General features: G+C 41.5%; 1 protein-coding gene and 1 pseudogene across 6 annotated transcripts in view; one reads left to right on the top strand and one right to left on the bottom strand.

Annotated features, from left to right (window-relative positions):
* The window catches only part of scro (scarecrow), a 54,074-nt gene extending 34,122 nt beyond the window's left edge, over nt 1-19,952 (top strand). For all 5 annotated transcript variants that reach the window (XM_086840006.1, XM_086840001.1, XM_086840004.1 and 2 more), the window contains one exon: nt 19,837-19,952. In XM_086840006.1, the coding sequence (XP_086696132.1) occupies nt 19,837-19,935 (99 nt within the window). In that variant the 3' untranslated portion in view covers nt 19,936-19,952. The remainder of the gene's footprint in view (nt 1-19,836) is intronic.
* On the bottom strand, nt 5,812-8,700 carry LOC147644837 (uncharacterized; annotated as a pseudogene). Its single transcript, XR_015273250.1, has 2 exons — nt 7,441-8,700; nt 5,812-5,839 (listed from the first exon to the last, which is right to left on the bottom strand). The product of XR_015273250.1 is annotated as an uncharacterized LOC147644837 (transcript).
* Nucleotides 19,953-21,432: the final 1,480 nt, after the last annotated feature.

The raw sequence follows: 21,432 nt of genomic DNA, 5'->3' as shown, positions 1-21,432 counted from the left end.
TTCAAGTCTCTGTGTAATGCGGAACCACGCACATACCAGGGGCAGCCCGTTATTTGCCTAAGTGCTCGGTTTTGCAGAGTTGGGATGCGCTTATTGTTAGATTTAGCCGCAATCCCCCATACTTGTATGCCGTATAACCACATTGGGGCTATGCAATGGATATACACAGCCTTCTTAGCCCTTTTCTTTGAGTTGTGGTCCTAAAGTAAGGAGTAAGCTTGCTCCTCCTCATTTTTTGCCAATTCTCCGCCTGGGCAACTGATTGGAACTTGTCTGAATGCCTGTCTTTAAAGTGATCTAGTGGACTTCCTAAGTGAATAACTTTCATCAGTAGTGTAATCCATGTTTGCAAACTTTTATTCGAAAAAATCACTTCAAAGTTCCTCCAGGAGTTCGCGGAGTTGTTTCGCTGCTCTATTGAGATTGAATTGCTCGTCTACGAAGGCACCTTTTAGTTTCGAGGAGGTCTCTGCCTGCCCTTGTGAGCACAATGCCATAGTTATTCTGGGCTGCCGGAGGGCGTGGGGGCGTTGCACCAGCAGCTGCCGTGTTAAAGTTTCTGGTGAGTTTGTCTATAGCAGCCTCAATATCATCCCCTGTATTCAGAGATTCATTAAGCTGGAATGCCGTGTCTAGATACTGTTTGAAAACGGACAGGTTAGTATGCTAGTAGTACCACTTCCGTTGCTATTGTGGCTACCAGAACAAGGCGGTCCGAGTCCAGATCCCAATAGTGGCTTATGCTGCTTCGATGATATTGATACCTAGTTGGCGATCCTGTTGCGAGTATTTTGTTACTACAGACAGATATGGCGTCAGCTAATTCTCTCCCTCTTGGCGAGTTGTAAGTATCACCCCACATCCAGCGACGCGCATTTCAATCAACGCCAATCAGGTATCTGTGTCTGCAATTTCTAAAGATGCCTGTAAAATCTCTCTCAAGTAGTCTATTTTCAGGAGGGCAGTAGATGGCACTTAACTCCATATCACCGAGCCAGGTGACTACATTTATTGAAGATATTTGGATATTTAATGTCTCAAGGATTTTTACGTTTTAGTGAGGTTTTCAACAGAAACTCCGTTCCACCTATGTTCCTATTAATGTGAGGTGGTCTAAAAGCTGTGTAAAAGACATAGCCGTGTACTTTGATGGTGGCTCCCATGTTTATTGTTATTGTGGTCAAAAAGCTCAACTTCTTTGGATTTCCCTGCGATGCCATTGATATTTCAGTTTAAAAGCTTAAGGGAACTCATTGTGAGTTTGATGCGTTGTTCGGGACGTGGGGGTACGAAGAATTCCCTATTGCTTTGCTTAATCGTTTTTATCAATTCAAATACCATACCTTCAGGCCGCCCTTAAAAAAAAAAAATAATTATTTTGCTTATTGCTTCGATTAATTGCTAGATTAGACATTACTCTAACGAAATGTGTTTGGTTTTTTAATTTCGGATGATCCAGCTCCGACATATAGTGGTCACCGCAAAACGCATTTTTTTTTTAGGAGGAGCTCCCGGAGATCAGGTGTAACTCTTTTCCAAATAAACATTTTTACTAATTCTAAATTTTAAAATACAGATAAAAGATACTTTAATATGTGTATAAATTTTGGGATCAATAAGTTAAAAAGTTTTTTCAGAAAACACTCTGAAAAATGCACTTATTTTTGGCGCTTTAACTGTATGTAACCCCTTAAAACTAAATTTCTCAAAATTGGAGTTCTAAGCAATCTACTATCCACATTTTCTGCAGATGCCAAACTAGGTCAGATCAAAACGTCTGATAACTCAAAGCTTTGAGTCCCTTTTCTGCGGCTGAGCGCAGAGTGAGGGGAGATGCTTTGCCCAAATGGGCAGCGATGCAGTCTTATCAAACAGTTGTTTAATTGTTATTGTCCAACTGCCGACACTGTGGAAGACAGCGTCCCAAAATTATCGCGTTATCTCTTTTGCACACAAAAAGTAATAGATCAATATGAATTGTCCGCGACACAACCAATCTCAACGAGAGCAGATTACAGACGAATTAAAAATTAAATACATTCATCTCGGCAATAACACCAAAAAAGTTGTACATTCTTTTAGGGGTCCGCTTTGATTAATTTTTCGTATTGGCGTAAAAATGGAGGATATATACGGTTGCTATCTAGCTATCTAACAAAAAATTTCAAATCAATATCTCTACTGGAAGTATTTTTGGCCATGTTCTTTATATTCACTGTCCACTGTACATTTGTCTGTATGACCGTTTTTTCCCTTCTGTCCGTTTGTCCCTCTGTATGTAAGTACGTAAACTTATATCTCACTTTTAAAAGTTTTATCTGAATGACACATGGCAGTTTTTCTTTCATATACTCCTAATACTACATATGTAAGTCGGAACGGGCCGGATCGGTCGACTATATCATAGGTTAGGTTAGCTTAAACCGGAAGGTCTTCCTGAGTCAATCATAGGCCAGTATGGCCCTTATATATCCGGATGTTGTTTTCACATGGTCCTGGAGAATCTTACGCAGTGTTGAAATCCTTAAGGACCGCGGTAGTTTTTGCGAAGGCAAGTAGTTCACCTGGTGACCTCTTGGAGGCATCTACTAGTGATGCCAGTAATGGGACACCTAAGTGCTTTATTCTTGCCTGCGTTAGAACTGGGCACTTACAGATGAGATGCTCCAAGGTTTCGGTTGCCTCAGATTCATCGCATTTCCAGCAGTTGCCGTTGTTAGTGATGCCCAGCTTGACTGCATGCGCGGCAGCCAGGAAGTGACCCGTGAGCATTCCCACTAGTAGTCTGCAGTCCTTTTGAGATAGATGCAGTACGTAGTGGCTGAGTTTGTCATTGCGCTCTTTGCATATGATTATTTTGGATGTTTTGCAAGTCGCGGAGTTTTCTCTCCATCTGCTTTTTGCTAGTACGTCCGCCCGCCTCTCTAACTCGTCTTGGAGCGCTCTTAGAGAGGCTGGGACGTTTCCTGTTCTATCGATAGCCAGTCCGACTCCTTCCTTTGCAAGTTCGTCTGCGATTTCGTTTCCCTCTATGTCCTGGTGGCTAGGAACCCAGTAGATCCGCACTGACGTTGTCGTGCTCAGGATATCTAGTGCGTCCCTGCTGGCCAGTACATTTTTGGAACTGACCGCTGACGATTGCATGGATCTATTCGCCGCCTGATTGTCTACGAACAGGTATCGCCTCACATGGGCTGGATATTTTCTGCGCAAGCTCTGCCGCCTTCCTGATGGCGAAGACTTCCTCCTGGTAGCTTTTACGATAGCTTCATCTCGGGGTCTGTGCAGTATATGCCCGTTAGAGCTCCTCCTTCCATCATGGAGCCGTCAGTGTAAATATTGAGGTGCCGAGAGTGGTCCTTAACCGTTTTCCATTCTTCAGGTACTTCCTAGCGCTACTAGGCGTTGTGTGGCTTTTCCCGCGGTCAGTTGCGGGTGAATGTCCAGGGGATCAATTCCAAGTATAGTCTCTAGAGCTTTTGTGAGGGTTGACCTCAGCGCCCCAGATATGCAGAGCAGTGCCTGCCTTTGGGTTCTCTCCATGAGCATTTTAAAGGTCGTCCTTTCCATGGCATGCAACCACACTAAGACCCCGTATAGCAAAGTCGGACGCACCACCGATATGTAGATCCAGTGCATCAGAGCGGGTGAGAGGCCCATGTGCTGCTGAGCAACTTTTTGGATGCATATATCGCAATGGTGGACTTTTTCACTCTCTCTAGTACATTGGTTTTCCATGCAAGCTTGCTGTCCAGTACAGTGCCCAGGTTTTTGACTTGTGTTTTTTGGGTCAGCCTGGTTGAGTTTATTTTTGGGGGGATTTATGGCGGTACCTTGTATCTCTTTGTGAAGAGAATGAGGTCCGTCTTATCCACATTGATATTGAGATCTACCTTGTCCGTCCACTCACATTTTTCCCTGAGTATTGATTCCATGATCGAGCTAAGGGTCGATGGACATACTCCCGTGATAATTATGCTTATGTCGTCAGCATAAGCTGTTATCTTTGGGGTCTTCCTCTCGAACCTTCTGATTAGGTCGTCGACCACTAGATTCCATAGGAGGGGCGATAGGACTCCACCTTGCGGCGTGCCTCTGTGCGCTCCTTTTACAATGGAAGCGGTGCCCCAATCCCATTGTAAAAGTTGATGGCGGGGGTGCGTGCTTGTTGCTCCTAGGTGCTCCATTATTGCGTTTGTGCTTACATTATTGAATGCCTCGGATATGTCTACGAAGACTCCGAGCGCATATTTCTTGTTGTGCAGGGTTTCCTCAATAGTGGCTACTAGCGAATGCAGCGCGGTCTCCCCTGATTTCCCTTTTGTATATGCGTGCTGGTTGGTTGACAGTGATCTACCCACATCGTTTTTGATGTATAGGTCCAGCAGCTTTTCTAGCGTTTTGAGTAGGAAGGAGGTGTGCTCCTCGAGGTCCTCTAATGGATTGGGATATAGTCAGTACTAAGACAAGCTGTTTATATTGCGTATACCCATGGAGTCATGATTTCTTTGGTCGCCTGCAGCATGGCTGGATATATTCCATCTATTACTGGCGCTTTTACCCCCGCGAAGGAGTCTATAGCAAAGTGAATTCTTCTAGAGGATATGAGTTCATTTGAGGCATGCTCTTACCTGGTTGCTAGTAATTGGTGCTTGTTAGCACCGGTGATCTCTGTGCAACCTGGGAAGTGCGCGTGCATTAGTGCTGTTAGTTTGAGCTGACTCTGTATGGTAGGTTACTTTGAAAGCAACTTCCGTAGTCTAGCCGCTTCTGGGGCCGCCTCTATGTTGGAGCAGAAGTTCCTCCAAGAGCTTCTTTGTGCCCTGCTTATTCCTTCTTGTAGTTCTTTAGCAGGATTTTGTATTCCTAGTATGATTATATCATTCTTCGCCTGCTTGGCGAGTTTGAAGAAATCTCTGAGGTTATCGCGTTGGAGCGAGAGGTCCTTGTTCCACAGGGTGGTCTGGTTCTTTACTTGCTTCTTGAAATTGGGAATATAATAATTCCTTTAAGAGGGTCTCTAAGAAATTTTTTTTATATCTTCATCGGATTTTACGAGTTTACGAGAGATTATTTCTAGAAACTTTCCCCATTTAGTGTTCCGGGGGTTGGAGAGTTACCGAACTCGCATTGGAACTGTATGTACCTGTGGTCTGAAAAGGATGGTCTCTCCAGGACCTTCCAGTCTGATACCATGGTACTTTTTCCCGCTTCGAGTATTATGTCTAGCACGGTGGACGAGGTGGGGCCTACAAAGGTGTGTTCCTCCCCCACGTTTGCTATATCTAAATTGATAAAGAAAATAAAGTCTAAAAGTGACTCACCTCTGTCGTTTATGTCGGGGCTTCCCCATACGCTGTGGAGCGCATTAGCGTCTGCTCCCACGAGCTGTTGCTGGTCCTTTCGGTCGGGATCTACCAGACTCCTGAGTTTTTCCGGTGCAGCTGGCCTATCGTGCGCCATGCAGCAGGAAGCTACCATTAGGCGCTTCTTCTTGCTTTTTAGCAACACCACAGTCAGGACGTCCGAGCTGTAATGAGACAAAAGGTTAGCTTGAAGAGCCTTCCGTACGAGTACGGCAGTTCTGTTTCTGTTTACCGATGGTGTGTAGAACGAGTTGTAATTTAAGGATTTTAGTCCTGCGACGGTATTGCCCGAGGCAATCCAAGGTTCTTGGACTTGAGCTACATTGGGGGACCCTTGCTTCATGGTAATTAGGAGTTTCGCTGACGCTACCTTGCTCTTATGGAGATTGAGCTGCAGCACACTTTGGGACATGGGTACTGGGCTCAACTCCAGTCGACAGGTTGACTACTATCGTCAGGTCACCGTCTTCCTCCTCTTCGGACTCATCCAGCGCAGTTCCTGGGCGGCGTCGACAATGGTTTCCAGACCAAGGTCTTTCTCTATCTCGCCTGCCTTCAGGCACTAAGCAAGAAACACATAGAGGTGTCAAACAGTACCAAAAAGTACTATCACAAAAACGGCTGAGCCTGGAACCCCAGAGCACCCGAACGATATGTCTAGAACCCCAGAGTGCCTTCGGCTTTTTCGAGTTCGAAGCAGTCGTTCGAAACCGAGCACAACAAGAATTCACTTTTCAGTGGCAGATCGACCGTGGAAGGATGAGCAGGGGTGCGTTTCTTTGCGCTGTGCTCTCGTTTCTGTGTATATGTGTATATGTGTACAAGCGCTCACACGTTTGTATGCGCGTGCAAATTTCTGTTCGCAGAGTCTTTCAAAGATTTTGGACGGCCACAGCCAGTGGGCCCAAGCGGCGGCTCACTTGCTTATGACGTCACAGCAATACTTAGCGGTTAGCGCTTGCATTGGGGGACAAATTATTTAAGTTATCTAACTATAATTACCACTTATTTTAATTTAATTTTTGTTTTTCCTGACAATATATTTCCCAAAAGTCATTTTGTTGATGAATCATCTATGAATTGTTCATGAATTTATTGATGAATTGTTGATGAATCATCGATCAATTGTTGATGAATGATCGATGAATTGTTGATGAATCATCGATGAATTGGTAATGAATTTTTATTGATGACAGCCTATGACATGCCCATGTTAAATTCATCAACAGTTTGTATGGCCTCTCATCGATGAATCATCAACAGCACACCCTTGACTGTTGATGAATTACTGATGACAGGTACTGCAGGGTATGTTGTTGTTGTCTATGCAAGTGATTTGCGCGTGTCACTTTTTGTTTTGTTTTGATTTTCTAAGATTCTTTGATTTGTTTTATGCTTACATACATATGTCAATATCTATGTACATATGTATGTATGTACAGATGTATGCATATTTGGGCGCGCTATTTTTTTGGCGCACTTTTTTGTTGTTGCTTAGCAAATGAAAAAAAATTAAATTAAATAAATAAATACTTAAATAAAAATGCATTAACAATTCATCGATCATTCATCAACAATTCATAGATGATTCATCAACAAAATGACTTTTGGGAAATATATTGTCAGGAAAAACAAAAATTAAATTAAAATAAGTGGTAATTATAGTTAGATAACTTAAATAATTTGTCCACCAATGCAAGCGCTAACCGCTAAGTATTGCTGTGACGTCATAAGCAAGTGAGCCGCCGCTTGGGCCCACTGGCTGTGGCCGTCCAAAATCTTTGAAAGACTCTGCATGCTGAAATTTGAACACGTATACAAACGTGTGAGCGCTTATACACATATACACATATACACAGAAACGAGAGCACAGCGCAAAGAAACGCACCCCTGCTCATCCTTCCACGGTCGATCTGCCACTGAAAAGTGAATTCTTGTTGTGCTCGGTTTCGAACGACTGCTTCGAACTCGAAAAAGCCGAAGGCACTCTGGGGTTCTAGACATATCGTTCGGGTGCTCTGGGGTTCCAGGCTCAGCCGTTTTTGTGATAGTACTTTTTGGTACTGTTTGACACCTCTATGTGTTTCTTGCTTAGTGCTTCAGGGCATCTTATCCCCGTGAAGGCGCTTTTTGAGGCGTATTTGGGATACAGGATGTCCTCTGCCTCCTTGTTAATCTGGAGGACTGCGCATTGACTCCCTCTTTGGGTAACGGGCTCGGTCCCCTTGGATAGTAATGGGGAAGAGCACCTTCGCTTTTGGGATGGATGGGATTAGTTCCCTGTCCACTAACTCCACCTTGGACCCGTCCCACAACGCTTCAGTCTGGCCGAATGTTTGCGTCAGCCACTTTCTCGTCAGGTCATCAATACACTTTAAGATTTTCACCCCATTTAGCCACCCGCCACCTTCGAATGTGGGCATAGGCCCAAAAGGGTCTTCCTCCAGCCGTGTAACTAATGACCCCACGAGCCGCGTATGTACCGTCCTCCACCGCATCTCGGTCATCTTGCCATTCTCATCGCTCCTGTCAATGAGTGCCACGATCAAATGTCGATTGGTCACCTCACTGGCCTTCTTCCCTTTTGGGTTTTCGCCTTTAAGGGGGAACCTGTTTCCTTGGGCACGTGTTGCCTCTTGCTCGCCGGAGTGTCTTTTATGAACTCTCGGCAGTGCATTGCCGCTTGGTGGCAAGCATCTCCTCCACCTTGTTGCCGAAGCCGCCTGTTGATGCAATGCTGGGAAGCTTGGCGAAGTGCAGCCTGCTCTCCTCGATCCTTTGCTTTACCCAGTTGAGCTGTAACTTCTCCTCTTCGGATAAGGCAGCTTTTGTCCGGAGCCGGTTTTGGATTCGAAGGGAGGCTTTGTACTGCGCCTTACCCTTCTTCCCCTCGCTTGAAGGATTCGGCCCGACCCTGCGCGGGGTGCTGGGGCCTGGTTCTGGCGAGCGAAGAAGGATCCCTGCCTCTTCTTTAGAAAGCTGCACGCTCTTCACGTCCGAGTCTATGTAGACAACGGCACCCATGCGGCTTAGCCTTCTTTTTGTCGTTATTTTGGCAGTAGCGTTATTACTGACTTGACCTGCTCCCGTCAAATCAGTAGTGTGACCGCTGGCGACACGAAGAGTGGATTGCTCTCCTCCGTGCCCGCCGGTGGAAGCAGTCACTCCTTCCACCGACGTTGGGGCTGACATCCCAGCCCCGGTCGCCTCTCCTGTCTCCATCCTGTAAAAAATGGGTTTATTTCGGGGAACCACCCACTTGCGTCTTATGCCAGCCGCCAGGCACCTGCAACCATGGCTAGTGATTCATTTCCTCCGGCGTTTAGGCGGGAGAAATTGAATCGAAGCCTTAGCTAGACACTGCATTACCCCGAACAGAGCATGAGCCACTGCATCACCATTGTACGGGGTAATACAGTACCCATTGCCCAGCCGGCTCCCTCGTGGAGGGTTCAGCTGAAGGAGTTTTGCCAGCTACTATATCATATAGCTTCCGTATGAATGGTCAACAAATTTCAGTAAAATATATTACTTTTTCAGCTTTCAACTTATTTCTTATTTGAGATTTATTTTGGAATTTCAGTTTTAATTTTATGAAAAAATAACTTATACATCATTAAGCTACCAAACGAACTTTCGAGAAATAAATAAATCAAAAATTAAAACTTCTCTGTTTTCAACATATTAGAGGAATATTAATATAATTATGATATGTTTAAATGACTTTTATAAATTCTGTTATTTTTTTGATAAAATTTTATTAGTCCTTTATGATCCAATTGTCTATTGTATCTGCCAAGATTAGATTAATTTAAGCTTTACTTAAGCTATGATCTGACATTGGTTTGGTGAAATTAATGGGTACTTTTCAATACGCTGTTTAGAATTTATAATATTTCTTCATCTCTTTTCCCTATTTTGTACGTCTATAATATGTTAACTAAAGTTTTAAAATTAAATTTCAGTTTTTATAAAAGTTCTTTATTGTGATAATTAAATGATTTTCGTTTGAATCTGGCAGATCTTTTTTAATTTTTGCTTTAGTAGCTATGTATCTAATATCATACAGACCATTCCAATGTCAAAGATACGATAAAGTTTCCCAGTTTAAACTATGTTCGGTAAGCATGTATAAGCCTCAAAAAAATAGTTCCTAATACTAAATGCCAATCGTTGCTATGGCTGATATATTATATAGATGTGCGATATGTCCAATTTGTGTATACATAAAAACATATATATTAAAAATATGTTTATAGAATTTTGAAAAAAGATTCTTAACAATACAGTTTCATACAAGCCCTACAAATCTGCAGTGTCAGATATCCAATATTTTCAAAATGACCACATAACGAAGCCTTTAAAGCTAAAAATAAGAATTTTAAATTTGATTGAAACTGAATGAATATATCACATAGAAACGATTGATAAACTTCCAAAATTTGTATAATAAGCCTGAGATATAGTGTAGTGAGTTTTTCTAATATCGAACGCCTATGTAAATCTTATTAGTGCCTTAAATGAAAAAGGCAAAATGTATATGTAAATGTAAATGAAATTATTCTATGTGATTTTAACTTTCCTGGAGCAATTTTGCTCCCAAATAATTTTACAAATACCCTCCTAATTTTAACCAAACATGATTTTATTACTTTTCATGTACGCTTGCTTGATTTTTGTCTTGTCTCAGACCTGGAGAGAGTTAATTTAGCTGGGGTGGATCCGCTGTGGCAAACCAAAGATCCCTGTCATCCTACCTGCGATTTGACTATCAACATTGGGACAGATTCACAGAATTTATCAGAAATTTGAATTCTGAAATCAGAATTCGATCGACGAACTAATTAATTTTGTCGAACCATTTGACTATGTTAACAGCTCATTTCTTGTTAAAAACCTCCATAAAGCTTGCGGATAATCTTCAAAGACGGCTCTTAAGATATCTGATTGCTGGCCGCATAAGGTCTTTTCAAAATTGCTCGTCTAATGACCTCTGAGTTACTTATTGCGATTCGCGAGGGAGTCAATCTGGTCCAATGTTTCTTACATTTTTTTCTAAGGACCTGTCCAAAGTTCTGACCACCTCTAGAACACTTCTGTACACGAAGGCGCGATTGTGCGTGCAATATAGGGACGTTGCTTGGCAGTCAGATTTAACAAACATATCTTAATGATTTGATAAAGCTTGTGCTGCTTAATTAAACCTAAACAGCTCTCAACGCAAGCTTGTCACATTCTCTCGTGTCGTTCCCAAGCAAGCGACTTTTACGCTTTGAAGGAATAAATTGAGTTCGGGATCGCTTCGCTTAGATCTTAAACTTAACATTATCGACCATTTTAGATATGACGATAGTGAATATTTGTTATTAGTCTTAAATTTTGTGTCAAATTTTATGAGAATCGGACGACTATATCATATAGGTGCCATACAAATGATCGTTTGATGTGGAGCCAAAATGCAAATCTGTGAATGTAAAACTGCAAATATAATATATATAGGTGAATGAAATGAAAGCAGGTATTACTTTAATGTTTTTTAACATAAATATATATAATTTATATTGTATAGATACCTACTCTAGGGTAAATAAACTTCGGCGTGCCGAATTTAGCATCCTTTCTTGTTTTTTTTTTTTATTATATGAACCCCATGTGGTCTCTTTGGATAGACACCCGTAGGCGAGTTAAAATTTCTAGAAGTCAGTTGTTCTTCCGCGTGAGCCCTGTCTTGTGAAAGACACGATTATCTTTCGGTTAAGACCATCATTTGTTGTAGACTGGCATGCCAGTGTCATGGCACTCAGTCGAGCCAATCCAGTGAGATTTACTGCCAGACACCAGGCACGTGTCTGTTTGGGTTAGGTGTTAGTAAGCGCGATGGAAAATATAGGACAGAATACGGGGAAATTGATTACCGGCGTGCTGCAAGGTTGTTTGCTTGCATTTTTACTAAGTGAGTTTGTATTAAAGATTTTAATTTGGGAAGGGTATCTACATTAGAGATTAGTGTGTACAAATCATTATGATTTGCACATAACACTCTTAAAAGTTCATGCAGTTCAAAGGAGGTTCTGCAGTGGCGCAACACTAATGGGATATAGCATCTAGTAGTTCTACATCGTACGTGGAAATTAAGCTGACTCAACAAGTCAGCACTTTCCACATCATCTTGGATAAAGTTATAAATAAAGGTTATTCCCAGCATCGTTCTACGATTGGCTAAGGACGGTAAGTGTATTCAGAGGAGTCTATTTGAATAGGAAGGTAATCTTTGGTTTGCATCCCAATTTAAACGGCGTAAAAATTCTTTTGAACCGACTTGATGCGTTTACTATAGACGCCATACTGAGGACTGCAAACGCAGTATCCATATTCTCATATAGGTTGAACTAAAAAGGTATATAAGGATTTAGTAACATACGGGTCATTGAATTCCTTTGACCACCGTTTAATAAATCCCAGCGCACTCCTGGCCCTAGACGAAATATGATCAATAAAGTCTTGTTTTGGATTAGTTCCTTCCAGAGGGCAACAGTTCAGCGTGTAAGAAGCGTAGAAACTACATGAGAGAATGCCATTAGCTTGCATTTCGTTTATGTTTAAAAAGTTTACACGGCATCAGATGTTACCCCTAGAACATTAGAAGAATTATTCTTAAAAAAGACCTTTTGCGTCCTTCGAATCAGATAACTTTAGATCCAATTAAGAAGATCACTTGGAAAACCCTTAAAAGCGAGTTTCCTAACGAGGAGAGAATGGTTAACAGACTCAAATGCTTTACTGAAATCAGTATAGATAACATCTTTCTGAAAGTTATAATGGCAGCCCTTTATAAGAAAAGAAGAGAGCTTCAAAAGATTTGTTGTGGTTGATCTTCGATTAATAAAACCATGTTGACATGGAGAAATAACTGACATGGAGAAATAAATAACGTCGGCGCAATACCTGAGCACACAGGCAGGAATACCGTCGGGACCTGGCGAACAAACTGGCTTGAAACGACAAATATCTAAAAGAAGAGAACTTTCGTTTAAGCTAGGTCTTTTTTTTTTTTTTTAAATGCTTATTTATTGAGCTGAATTTTATTATTGTACAATTACTGTAGTATAGCAACTTTTTTACAATAGTGAGGGGAGAAGTTCAATGGAAAATGGAAGGAAGGTCCGGGGGTGACCATGCTACTTACTACCGGGACTCGAACCCGGACCGGCAGTGCTACGGGTTCCAGTGTTTGTCGTCTCAACCCTTTGAGCTACCACCGGCGGCAGGCTCTAAGATGAGCTGTAAATTGGGGAATTGAAAAGGCATTCAATTTTCGGAAGCAGCCGGATTCGGCTTACGGCGAAAGCTCAGAAACACCAATGACCGATCTACTCGGATAGCCGAGCGGCTATAAAATCCCTAGCTGCCGAAAACAACCTAACGGCTAGCGGCAGAATGCAAGAAGACCTTTAATAGACTTGCTAGGTCTGAAAATTAAGTTCGTTTTGAGTACGACGTTATAAAACTTTTTTTGGTTCTGTGAGAACTGGACCCAGCTCGTAAAGTTTGACCGAGCTAATAAATAAAGGGACAGAGCAGATTGTGATTTTATTATTTTTAAGTCGGCTCAATTCTTCAGTAAGCCACGGAGGCCTCTTCGAGATTGGTGGATAGTCTAACGGAACACATTCATTAAAAAATGAGTTCATGGCATTATAAAAAATATTCACGGCAACTGCCATTTCAGTGCACATTTATGGATCGGTCCAATAGATAAAATTAACCACCCGTTTAAATTCCGTCTTGCGAAAACAGAGGACTTTTTGGCTGGACGGTCAGATATATTCTGCAAGTCAGACCCAAAGTCAGAGTCACATTGAAAGTGGAAAGATAGCAGTCTTTGGGTTGCGTCAAAAGCGCCACGCTGGCTAAACTGACTCTCCCCGGATCAGAGACAAAACAAAGATCGAGCAAGCGTTCTAAGGAATTTCGTATACAGACTTGAGACGCCGACATGTCGAACATGCCAGCGATATTGTCACGTTGTGTAGAAGTTAGGAGGGTATTGGTGAAATTGTTTAAGGACCAAATAGCCCCAGGGATATTAAAGTCTCCTAGGACTACCAACTGGTCCCTATCCGAAAGATTATTGAAAACCATCTGAATAGCAAAATGGTGGTTCCAATAAATAGGAAGTTCCGGCAATAGAGGTATGTGGGAACAGGTAATAACAAGAAAGGAAGCTAACTTCGGCACGCCGAAGTTTATATACCCTTGCAGATAGAACTTCTATGAATAAAAAACCATACAATATAAATGATATATATTTGTGTTAAAAAACAATGAAGTAATACCTGCTTTCATTGTATTCACCTATACATATTATATTTTCAGTTTTACATTCAAAGATTTGCATTTTTCCTCTACATCAAACGATCGTTTGTATGGCACCTATATGATATAATAGTCCGATTTTCATGAAATTTGACACAAAATTTAAGACTAATATAAAATGGCTATACCTAAAATTTGATGAAAATCAGTTGAAAACTGAAAAGGTTATAAATTTAATTGCATTAATTTCTCGATCGTTCCTATGGGAGCTATATGATATAGTAGTCCGATTTTCATAAAATTTGTAGAGTATAGTAAAATGGCTATATCTCAAATTTGATCCAATTCTATTGAAAACTGAAAAAGTTAAAAATTTTTGTGTAAAAATTTTCCGATCATTCCTATGGCAGCTATATGATATAGTCGTCCGATCCGGCCCGTTCCGACATATATACGAGTGAGAGTATATAGAAGGCTAACTACAAAGTTTCATTCAGATAGCTTCAAAACTGAGAGACTAGTTTGCGTAGAAACGGACAGACGGACAGACGGACAGAAGGACAGACGGACAGACGGACAGACGGACATGGCTAGATCGACTCGGCTGTTGATCCTGATCAAGAATATATATACTTTATATAGTCGGAGGTGCCTCCTTCACTGCGTTGCAAACTTCTGACTGAAATTATAATACCCTGCAAGGGTATAAAAATGGAGCTACCATTGATAGATAGTGTCACATAGAGAAATTCAAAATCGTTGCTTTCCTTGAAACTTAATAGTTCTAAAGTGAGTGAAGAGTCAACATCTTTCTGATCTGATCTCATAGGAAATTCTTAGAGAGCATGTTTGTTTTTCGGTTCAGAAATGGGGGACGTAGAAGCCGCAGTGGTCTGAAGAGTTTTATCCTATAGGAAATTTTTTTTTTTAGCTTCGAACTTCTTGATAACAACGTCCTTCAGCCAGAATTTGGTATAGCAAATTTGGTCAAAGAGTTCATTAGGGACGTTTTTCCTTGGATAAGGGCGAGAACATCTTCCAATGTTTGAGCAGGGGACAGCAACAAAAAAAAATATATATCTCGTAGGTTAACCAGCTATTAGGGGTTAGGGCAAGGCAGATTGGTTATCTGTGGTGCCATTGTCGGTCGGTAGGGGTCATTTTTTGGGACTCCCCAGGCGACAAAACAGATGTCACCGGCGGCACGGGCACTCACATTCATTTTTAACGCTCGATCTCAGCACTCTTGGAGTGAGGCTGCTGCTGAGTGCCCGTTGCGGGTTGTTGGGTTCCGCCTACATGCTGCCCTCCAATCGCGGTTTTTTGTGCCTGGGAGACTCATTTAATAGCGTAAGTCTATTAAATCGGCTATCCAGCGCCAAGAACATATGAGTTTTGCGAAAACTCGTTTTGCATGAAGGACAACATCTCCACCTCGCGGCAGGCCGCACAGCAGTAAGGTACGCCAATATTTTTTCTAATACCGTCCACCATCCGAGCTGCAACAACAATGCACTTGGCTTTTCAGATGTTGGGGCACAGTCATGTAAATAAAAGTCGAGTCTGCAATCATTGATTCTACCAGAAGCAGCGTATTCTCTAAACCGGGATGGATATTATTATGTATGAGAGCTAATTGGCCGTTTTCGAAATTGTGGAGATTGACTAAGGCTAGACTATTGAAAATGTAAAATGGAATAATGCTTGTAGCTGCAATGCACTAAAACCAAAGGTTTTATAGGGGAACAAAAGCTTTTAGTTAGGAGATACAGTGATTTATTTATTAAATCTTCTTCTGCAGATTGACTATAAGAAGGCAAACTAATATACTGAATAAATTAAGGAATTAAATGAAGGAAAGTGGGAGGATTCTAAGGATAAGGTCAAAAATTTAAGAAGGGGATATAACAGGTCTTCGGCAATATTGTCGAATAAGCTGCCCTGTCAATTAAGATCTAAAAGAGAGAGCTTTCGTTTAAGCTAGTACTGAAAACTAAGTTCGATTTGGGTATAATGACGGAATAAGTCTGATTTAAATCCGAAGTGTTTGATAAAGTTGTTTAAAAAAAAATGCGAAAATACAGCGGCTATTGCCTACGGTAGTCTTTGATTAACCGGATAAGAGTCTCATATAAGTTGGTGCGCGTGTTAGTTAGTTCTGCAGTTAATGTCGTGTTCTTGAATATGTCGATCCACTCTCCACACAATTTTGATAACTGCACGACACCGTGTTTAAAACTATTTAAGATCTGTATGTAAATTCGACTGCCGAGAACCGCAAAGCTTAACGTCGCACAGTAGCGCATTTTCACATTTTTACACTTCAAAAATCATAACGGTTGAACCAGATAAGTTAATCAAATAATTTTAACAGTATTGACAAGTTTTTTTTTTTATTTTATTTTCTATATGCATTGGACAATGTGCCACGACAAGTTTTAGAGAGTATCAAAGTGGATAAACAGAAGTAATAGATAATTTTAGCCAGAAAAAGGTGAAAACCAAACTGCCGTTTTTTATTTTCTTTTACGGTGATTCAATAATCACCCAAGACTTATATCGACTTATGGCTACTCATTAATCGTGTTAAGTACTCTCCTCTTAAAAGTATGATCGTCCTCGGTCATCTGGAACTTATAAATGACCTGTTGTACTTCTTGTGCAGCTCGCCTCTTCGGAAGAGTAGGATGGAGCAGCTAATAAGAATACTGATTCCCAGGCCGACCGCGAACCAGATGTCTGTAGTTCCAGCCGATTTTACCTCCTTCTTAAGCCCTTGGATAATTTCCAAGTTTTTTTGATTCATTCTTTGGAGAAGTGGGATGCTTAGCGCTGGGCTGTGGCCGATGATATTTAGCAAAGGGGATGCCGCCAGGCCTGGTGATTTCTTCATGGCTTCACGCTGGTTGGAATATTTGGTGCCATTGATGAAGGCCACCCGCTCAAAAGTTATAAGATATGAGCCATTTATAACTATTTCGGGTCCATCGTCATTGCTAACTTTAGCGGTGCACTCGTTGATTATTATCATCCCGTCGTCCACCAGTGTGAGAGGACTTAATGGCTGGCCTGCGTTTTGAAAATTGCTTGCAGAACGATGCTTAAGTTGTCAAAACGCAATCAGTTACTGCTAGGACATCATCGTTACATTCGGCTACTACGTTGTCCTGAAGTTGCAGGATGGTATGTTGGTATGAACCGAGGAAGATTGTTACCATTTTGCACATATCTTTAATGTTAGGATATGCAATTAACACATGAATAACACTGTCGGACTGAAAGATTTTAATTTTGGATGCCTCTATTAGGCTTATGGTAGGGACTTCTGTGGGGTGATCAATTAATACAGACTTAAAATAATTGTGGTTAAAAATAGCTGAGTTTATAATATTGGCTTTTGCAAGCGTGACAGTAAGCATTAAATTTTCAATCTCGGTTATAAATATTCTATTTCTGGTCAAGAGAACCTCATACAATTGTGAAGTGTCAATCCATCATAAATCTGTTTCCAAGTGAACGGACGTGTTTTTTTCTTGCGCTCTCGTTTTGTATTAAAGATTGATTCTAACCACCGGGGTTAACTTAAATTTTCTAATTTGTGTTTATAACTTCCCGTTCACTTCGCGTGTGCATGCAGCTATACTATTTTGTGTACATAATTGGCTTTATTTTCCAATTTAGTTGTGCTGCTAGTGTTAGCTTTTGCATATTTTGCATTCCTTTTTGTGCCTTCTTCGTCTAGCTTTTGTTTGCGCCTTCGCAACAGCTAAACGTTTTATCTACCTATCTCGCTTTAGCTGTGCCGCTGCACTTCTTATCTCATCTGATCTCATTCGCTCTCCCGCTCTCTCGCTCTCGCTGTTCATATCTCTGTTGTTATTTTTTCCAAGTACAAGTACAGTGGTAAGTCCTAATAATGTCCGGAAATATTGTCTGTTTAGTCAAAACCTGCAAAAAGGCAGTTGTTGCAGGTGACCTTACAATCGGCTGCTGGCTGTGCGACAACGTCATGCACGCCAAGTGTATTGGAGTTGCAGCTCGGACGGTGGACGATGTAAAAAAAAACATCGGCCTGCGTTTCTGTTGTGAGGCTTGTCGCGATGTAGAAAGGGAGATGATGTCTTTCATGCGGCAAACCAAAAGCGGTTTTAAGGGCATTTTAACGAGTTTTCGTAAAACTCTTGATATGTTCTTGGCGCTGGACTCCCAATTTAATAGCCTTACGCTATTAAATGAGTGTCCTAGGCGGAAAAAAACTATTGGTGGGCAGCATGTAGACGGACCCCAACTATCTGCAACGGGCTCTCAGCAGCAGCCTCCCTCGGCACAGCCCTCTACCTCAACATTGATTCCAAGAGTGCTGAGATCGAGCGCTAGAAAAGATTCTTTACCAGAATGAGCAGCGGGAGTGGCCGTACCGCCGGTGATTTCTGTTTTGTCCCCTGGGGGGTCGCAAATATTGACCCTTCAAAGTCCCGTGTTTAACGATATATCTGCCCAGGGTGTTAGGCCCGGAATACCGGCCGACAATGGCATGGCAGATAACCAATCTGCCTTGCCAAAAGCCCTTATAGAGGATTAACCGACGAGACATATTTTTGTCTCGCGGCTCTCCCTTGACCAAACATCGGAAGATGTTCTCGCCTTTATACAAGGCAACACCAGAGCCGATCAAATTAAGATTAACGTGGAAAAGTTCAAATTTTCTTACGCTTGGGACATTTCATCTTTCAAAATAAATGTCCCTAACGAGCTCTTTAACACTATTTGCTCTCCCAACTTCTGGCCAGAGTACATCGTTGTTAAGGAGTTCGAGGCGAAGAAAAAGAAAAAGCGGCCTGTAGGAATAACTCTTCCCAGGCCTGATCATACCACTGCGCCTTCTACGTCTTCCAATCCCGATCCAAAAAACTAACCCACTCCCTAGGTATTTCCTATCAGAATGCAAGAGGCTTACGTAGTAAGCTTCCTAACTTGTATTCTGATAGCCTTTCGTTTGTATCTTAGGTTATTGTGCTCACAGAAACCTGGTTAAAGCCGGAGATTCTGAGCTCCGAAGTTTTTCCAGCTGTGTTCACGGTATATCGGCTAGATCGCCCTGTCAGACGCGGGGGTGGAGTTCTAATAGCGGTGGACTCCTCACTCATGTCAGAATTATTAACCTTCGAGGAATGTAACGATGTTGAATTCCTCTGTGTGAAGCTATCTATCAAAGGTAGCTCCATTTTTGGATAGAGACCAGTTGGTAGTTCTAGGAGATTTTAATATCCCTGGTGCTATTTGGTGCTCAAATAATTCCACCAATACTCTCCATACACCTACACAACATGACTTTATCGCTGGCTTGTTTGACATTTCGCTGTCTCAAGTCAACCATGTTCGAAATTCCTTACAGCGCTTACTCGATCTTTGCTTCGTCTCTGATCCTGCGAGAGTCAGTTTAGCAAGGTGGCGCCTCTGACGCAGCCCGAAGATCCTTATCATCCAACTTTCGATGTGACTCTTGATATTGGGTGTGACGTACAGAATATTTCTGATCGTCCAGCCAATAAAGTCCTATGTTTTCGCAAAACGGACTTTGAACGGCTGAATAATTTTATAAACGAGTTCAATTGGTCTGATCTATACATGTGCACTGACATGGCAGTTGCCGTGGATATTTTTTACAGCGCCATGAATTCATTTTTTACTGAATGTGTTCCGTTATATTATCCGCCAAACTCGAATAAACCGCCGTGGTTTACTAAAGAGTTGAGCCGACTTAAAAATAAAAAATCTAGACTGTATGCTAAATTTAAAATCACCGGTTCTCAATCTGCCCTTTCATCTTATTTATCAGCTCGGTCAAACTTTACCGTGCTGAACGCGCAGTGTTATAAAAACTATTTAACTCGTTGCAGGGCCCAGTTCTCACAGGACCCAAAACAGTTTTATAATTTCGTTAACTCTAAACGTAAGCCTAAAACAAATCCTTCCTCGCTTTCATTTGAAAATTCTAATGCAAATAATGATCAGGCAATAGCCGATCTATTTTCGCAGTTTTTTCAAACAACCTATTCTAGCTCTTCGTATCTACACCAGACCTATTCCTACGACATACCCAAATCAAACTTAATTTTCTGTCCCAGCCTAAACGAAAGCTCTCTCCTTTTAGATCTTCATCGTGTCAAGCCAGTTTATTCGCCAGGTCCCGACGGAATTCCTGGCTGTGTGCTCAGGTATTGTGCCGACGCCCTGTGCTATCCCCTTCTGAAATTGTTTACCTTGTCCTTAGCAACCTCCCACTTTCCCATTATTTGGAAGGAATCGTTTATTATTCCTCTCCACAAAAAAGGTAGCAAATTGGATGCCAGCAATTATAGAGGAATCTCTAAGTTGTCGGCAATCCCTAAATTATTTGAAAACATTATCACCCCTCACTTACAACACCTTTGTAGATCGGTTATTTCTCCATGTCAACATGGTTTTATGAAGCGAAGATCAACAACAACAAATCTTTTGGAGCTCTCTTCCTTTATTATAAAGGGCTTCCACAATAATTGTCAGACAGATGTAATCTATACTGATTTCCGTAAAGCATTTGACTCTGTTAACCATTCTCTCCTCGTTAGAAAACTTGATTCAATGGGTTTTCCAAGTGATCTTCTTAATTGGATCTCAATTTATTTGAATGGCAGGACGCAAAAGGTCCTCTTTAAGAATAATTTATCCAATGTTCTAAGGGTTACATCTGGCGTCCCGCAAGGAAGCCATTTGGGACCCTTATTGTTTACATTATTTATAAATGACCTGCCCAAATTCTTGACTAACTCCAGAGTGCATATGTACGCGGATAACGTTAAGCTTTGTGTGCAATACATTGACGTTGCCTGCCAGTCGGACTTACAAACAGATCTTAATAATTTTCAAACTTGGTGCCGTGTAAACTTATTAAACTTAAATGACTCGAAATGCAAGCTAATGACATTCTCACGTGTCATTCCTAAGCTTGCTACTTACACGCTGAACTGCTGCTCTTTGGAAAGAATTAATTCTGTTGACGATTTGGGCGTCCGCTTGGACCCAAAACTTGACTTTATTGATCATATTTCGTCTATGGTGAATAGAGCCAGGGGTGTGCTTGGATTTATTAAACCGTGGTCGAAGTAATTCAATGGCCCCTATGTTACTAAATCCTTATATACTTCCTTAGTTCGTCCTATCCTAGAATATGGATGCTGCGTTTGGAGCCCTCAGTACGGCGTCTTAACCATTGAGTCGGTTCAAAAGAACTTTTTACTTTTCGCTCTACGCGGTTTAAATTGGGATGCAAACCAAAGATTACCTTCCTACTCTAGTAGACTCCTATTAATAAACTTGCCGTCCTTAGCCAATCGTAGAACGATGCTAGGGATAACCTTTATTTTTAACCTTATACATGGTGATGTGGAAAGTGATGACTTGTTGAGTCAGCTTAATTTCCATGTACCATGTAGAACTACTAGATCCTATATCCCATTAGTGTTGCGCCACTGTAGAACCTCCTTTGAACTGCATGAACCTTTTAGAGTGTTATGTGCAAATTATAATGATTTGTACACACTAATCTCTAACGTAGATTCCCTTCCCAAATTAAAATCTTTAATACTAACACACTTAGTAAGCATGCTAGCTAACAATCTGGCAGCACGCCGGTAGTCAATTTTCCTTGTATTCTGTCCTATATTTTCCATCGCGCCTACTAACACCTAACCCTAACAGGCACGTGCCT

The sequence above is a fragment of the Drosophila serrata genome, unplaced genomic scaffold (assembly GCF_035046125.1).
Source record: "Drosophila serrata isolate PLE 108 unplaced genomic scaffold, ASM3504612v1 contig_84, whole genome shotgun sequence".
Classification (NCBI taxonomy): domain Eukaryota; kingdom Metazoa; phylum Arthropoda; class Insecta; order Diptera; family Drosophilidae; genus Drosophila; species Drosophila serrata.
Note: the sequence above shows the minus strand (reverse complement) of the source record. Positions and strands in the feature narration are given on the sequence as shown.